Source organism: Anolis carolinensis, chromosome 4 (assembly GCF_035594765.1).
Source record: "Anolis carolinensis isolate JA03-04 chromosome 4, rAnoCar3.1.pri, whole genome shotgun sequence".
Lineage (NCBI taxonomy): Eukaryota > Metazoa > Chordata > Lepidosauria > Squamata > Dactyloidae > Anolis > Anolis carolinensis.
This window is the reverse complement of record NC_085844.1, coordinates 100,714,532-100,719,627: the sequence shown is the minus strand read 5'-3', so window position 1 is coordinate 100,719,627 and position 5,096 is coordinate 100,714,532. Positions and strand designations below refer to the sequence as shown.

Genomic DNA, 5,096 nt, shown 5'->3' with positions numbered 1-5,096 from the left:
GCACTGATACATGCTCCTTCTTTTTGGCTTAAGAGATATTTTCCCCCACTCATATGTTCTCTCTTACAGCCCTCATTCTGCTACCACAATTACCTTTTCAAAATGAAGACATAATTGGTTTCATCCTGAAATAATGAGAACTAAAATATATTTCTTTCAGATATATCCACCAAAGGCAGCTAGCTGTGATATCCTCCCCCCACCCACCACCCCCATTTCTCTACACTTTAACCACTTTTTGCCTTAGAACAAAGATCTGTGTGGAACTAACCACCATAGTATGGGAGTTTCAAATAATAATTATCCCTGTTTTACACAAAGCCATTCTATCCATGTGGTCTGTGACAGCAAATTCACAATTAAAATAAAAATTAATTCAATATACAGGGCAACTCCCTTATCCACAGATTTGATATTCATGCTCCAAAAAAAGATTCGCCCAGAAGTCTTTGTGGACCTCTGTATGTCACCCCCTGCTACTCTATGGTACATTTCTGATCCAAGTATAATCCGGATATAGGATTCTCCATTATCTATGGATCCAAGTTATCACTGTGTGTGTATGTATTTCTTGGAATGTATCTCTGATGGATGTGAAGGCCATATGGTAGTTAAAATAATAGCTAGTCTTTGATGGAACAGGAAGGGAGTTTTCAGTTGCTTTCAGGGGTAATTCTGATATTACTATCATATCAATGACTGGTGTATATTTCTTTTAATACATTTCCAAAATGATGGGAAACAGTAGTTTAAAGGAGTTTTGAAATGCATTTTTTTAAAAAAAAGTGTGATATTTTTTCTTTAAAAATATTTTATTGAATTTAACACTTAACAAAATAAAGACACACCAAACTGGAAAATCACAGATTAAGTTGCTGGTGGAAAGAAGAAGTCCTTCACAATAAAAAGAAATTACAAAAGAAGTAAAAAAAAATTAATGAAAGCGTGGGGAAGAAGGAAATAAAAAAAAATAGTAAAAAAAAACAAAGAGAGAGAACACAGATAGAAAAAAAACAATAATATAAAAGACTTCCATCTATTATATGGTGTCTTACACAAAATTCTCTTGATAATCCTACTTCTTCTATCATGTCTGTTTCCGGTGTCACTTCTCCTTTTTTGTTTCTCAATCCAAAACAGTTGTTTTGCATTTGACCCATGACTATTATGTCTTCATACTAGAATTTTTTGTTTTTTGTTTTTAAAATAATTTTAATTGGTTCCCAAACCGTTTGTTTTCTTGGTCTACCTTGAGTATTTGATAGCAAATATGTAAGCCTGTCCATATTAATAATCTCTAAAATTTTATTGATCCAAGATTCTATCTCTGGCCCTTTTTTCTCTCTCCAATATTTAGCATATGCCATCCTTGTAGCCGTTACCAAATAATTGAACAATATTTCCTTATTTCCTTTTTCTATATCAAGCATTCCTAAAAGAAGGTACTTGGGGTCTAATTTAATTTTAATTTGTAACATTTTTGTACCCTTTGGTGAATCTCTTTCCGAGGTGGCTTTCCCACACATCCACCAACAGTGGAAGAAAGTACTTTCCTGTTCTCCACACTTCCAACACTTGTTTGATACATTTTTGTAATACTTTGATAGTTTTTGTGGAGTCAAGTACCATCTATGAAACATCCAATTTTCTTTTAGGTCAGCTGCATAGGTGAGTTTTAATCCATAGTTCCATGCTTTTTCCTATTCTTCAATTCTTATTGGCTTCCCTATATTCTCTGCCCATTTGACTGTGCAATTGTTTACTAATTCTGTCTCTTGTTGACCATTCAGGTAATTTTTTTGTATATTTTTGTTGTAATTTTAGTTTCTGATTGCATTACTTTGTCCCAGGGAGCCCCCAGATGGCGTAGTGGACTAAGTGACTTGAAGGTTGGGTTGCTGACCTGAAAGCTGCCAGGTTCGAATCCCACCTGGGGAGAGTGTGGATGAGCTCCCTCTATCAGCTCCAGCTCCATGCGGGGACATGAGAGAAGCCTCCCAGAAGGATGGTAAAAACATCAAAACATACGGGCGTCCCCTGGGCAACGTCCTTGCAGACGGCCAATTCTCTCACTCCAGAAGCAACTCCGGTTGCTCCTGACACGAAAAAAACCCCAAAAAACTTTGTCCCAGAATTATTCCTCATCTTCAAAGCCAACCTTCTTATCTATGTTAAAATATTCCTTCAATTGCATATATTGTAACCACCCAATATTCTTACATTTTTGAAATGTCTTCTTGTAAACCCCATTTTCCTTTATTGTTGTCTTTATATTTTGGCCACTTTTCACCTCCAATTTCTCTCCTTTGACAGGCCTCCAAGGGGGAAATCCATAGCAGAGTTTGCAAGCTTTTTGAAAATTTTTGTTTTCCCAAGAATCCTGATAAATAGGTCAATAGAATTCTAGTTTTACAGATGGAAAAGCTTCATCTGCAATATAAATTTCATTCAGACTGAATTAACGTATATGCATGTAGTGCCTACTAAAGGTTGGCAGTTAAAAGCTCCGGATTGGAGAGAGCTCAAAACTACAAGCAAAGATATAGAATTTTCTATAGAAGCTATAGAAAAATTCAACAACAACCAACAGGATACTTATACTATAGATAAAGATCCCAATGTATTTTGAGGGAAATGCTTCATATTGATCTAAAATTCTTTGGCAGACTCTTTCTACTACACCATTGGCAAGATTCTATATGAGTTTTGGCTACAGGGGTCTCCAAACTAAGGCCAGTGGGCTGGATGTGACCCATTTACCCTGCCCAGTCCTAAACTTTAGATTTAGGGTTGTCCTAATTCTGAAATGATTTGAAGGCACAAAACAACAACAATCTTTTCCATTTCTGATTGTGGCTGAGGGAGGATAGAGAGCAGCAGGCCGCATGTTTGCCAGGAGGACTCTGAATAATGTTGGCCCATCGGCAATGGATGACTGTGCACAACTGCTCAAGTTTCCTCATCAAAAGGAACAAGCAAATGTGCAGCATGAAACTCAACAACCTTAAAGCCTGCACGTCCCTTTGCTACAATGGACTCATCCATCATAAAACGGTCAGGGTGGAGCTAGCTACTGATGACAAGGGTATCATTGTTGTCCTGAAGAAGCTTGCAGGTCAGCAGAAGCCAGCAACTTCCTATGAGAAGATCACAATCAACAAAAATTCACATGCCACTCTCATCAGTCTCCAACTCATCACCTGCAAGAACAACTATTGCAAGGACCTGCACATAGCTGCCTTGCGTCTCACCAGTACAATTCTATGCAGCCAGAAGCCAGTGGTGGTGAAGAAGAAGCGGACCAGAGCTATTAAAGCTGCATAAACATAGCTGCCAGATTTTCAAGAAAGGATCAGAACTAGGAAAATAAAACAACAATCTTAATTATTTTCTTAATTAATCTCATCATCCAAAAACAGGCCCACATTTTTCATTGAAATACTGGTGAGTTTATGTTGGATAAAATTGTTCTTCATTTTAAACATTGCATTGCTCTTTCTTTTCTTTTCTTTTCTTTCTTTCTTTTTCTTTTTTGCAATACAAATAAGACATCTGCATTTTTTTAGAGTCTGCCCCCCTCCTCAAACAGTCTGAAGGACCGTGAACTGGTCATCTGATTAAAATGTTTGAGGACTCCTGAGCTATATTGACATCAATCAATCAAAATTTTATTTGTATCCCATCCCCTCTCCCCATGGGGACTCAGGGCGGCTAACAACATGAAATAATAAACAAAGCAAATGGGCAATATAAACCATCGTCCATAAAATGAATCATAAAGTCAATAAAGCACAATTACATAAACCACACTAAAAATATAACAAGGTTAAAAGACATGGCAAAGAGTTTAGGAAGCAGATAGATCAGCATTGCAGCTGGGCTGTCATCTTTTGGTGATGGTTGCTATTGTATAATGCAGTGTGCATCCTACTGCTGGTCTGCTGTGATTCTCTTTTCCCTAGTTATTAACGGATAAAACCCAGCAATAGCTCTCAATCTGGTAATGTCCTCTTCTATCTTGGTGCAATGGGACCTTCCTCTTCTGTGCCAGCCTTCTGGCAGTAAAATTATGTCAAGAGATTCGCTTCCTACCCCTCCCCTCCCCTCTTTTGCTATTTCCAAGATGGCTGTTTTTCTTTCCTTTCCTTTTATATTTTGTATTTTTATAATTATTGTCGGCTCCCCCACAAAAAAGCTGGAATTGCACAACTGCACTAAAACACTTCTTTAAAAAGTAATAGCAGTAGTGTTGGGAAACAATTTTGGGAGTATGCAGAAGTATAATTACAGGACCATGAACAATCAAATCAGTAAAATTGGATGACTGAAGAGAGATGCAGTATCAAAGGTGCTAACCTGATATCCTATCATGATAGTGTGACTGTAGTGGAATAGCAAGTCCATCTGATAAATTCCAAGATAGCATCTTAAGATTTCTCCAACCCCCCAAGAATTTTCATCTTCAGCTCAGAGTACTTGGGGTAGGAAGAGGTTGCTGTGTTTCCCACAATTTCCACATTTATACAATGCCCAAAATTTGTCTGTGTAAAACTAGTTTCTCTAATAAACAGTTTCCTAAGACACATTATTATGCAGCTGTTCTCTCTTGGTTCCTGAGGACTAGATGTATTTTACTTATAATTGCAATCATGAAAAAATGTTCATGAGGTAATGGCTCTGTAAGAGGTCTATGCATTTCTTTGGTAGAAACTGACATTGTTTCTTATCTTCAATTGCTGTAATTGTGTATGTGTTGCTACTATCAAATTTATCAGAGGATAAGGGATAACAATGAGACACTTAATTTCTCATGTGTAGTTCTGCAGAGATAACGAACATTGTTTCACGTACAGATAACATTTATTTTTCAGTGCATCTCTATTTTCTTTCTTAGCACACTTGCAAATCCATCCATAGCCGGGGGAGGGGTGCGTTAAGGGTTCAATCTCCCCCAAAATGTGCCAGATTAAATAAAATCCTGGTTTACTCATGAATTTTAACTGGTTAACCAATCCATGAGTAAACCAGGGTGTTTTTTTTTAACCTGACACATTTCAGGAGGGTTGAGCCCTCCCCCCCCCCCCCCCGGCTACAGC

General features: G+C 37.5%; 1 protein-coding gene across 1 annotated transcript; it reads left to right on the top strand.

Annotated features, from left to right (window-relative positions):
- Positions 1-1,193: 1,193 nt before the first annotated feature.
- LOC134298188 (large ribosomal subunit protein eL28-like) lies at positions 1,194-4,283 on the top strand. The gene has a single exon (XM_062977595.1). It carries the CDS (start codon positions 2,911-2,913, stop codon positions 3,322-3,324), a length of 414 nt encoding a protein of 137 aa, XP_062833665.1. The 5' UTR covers positions 1,194-2,910; the 3' UTR covers positions 3,325-4,283.
- The last annotated feature ends 813 nt before the right edge of the window (positions 4,284-5,096 follow it).

Coding starts and splice junctions, on each gene's coding strand:
- LOC134298188 (XM_062977595.1), top strand. CDS start 2,911: ATGTTGGCCCATCGGCAATGGATGACTGTGCACAACTGCTCAAGTTTC.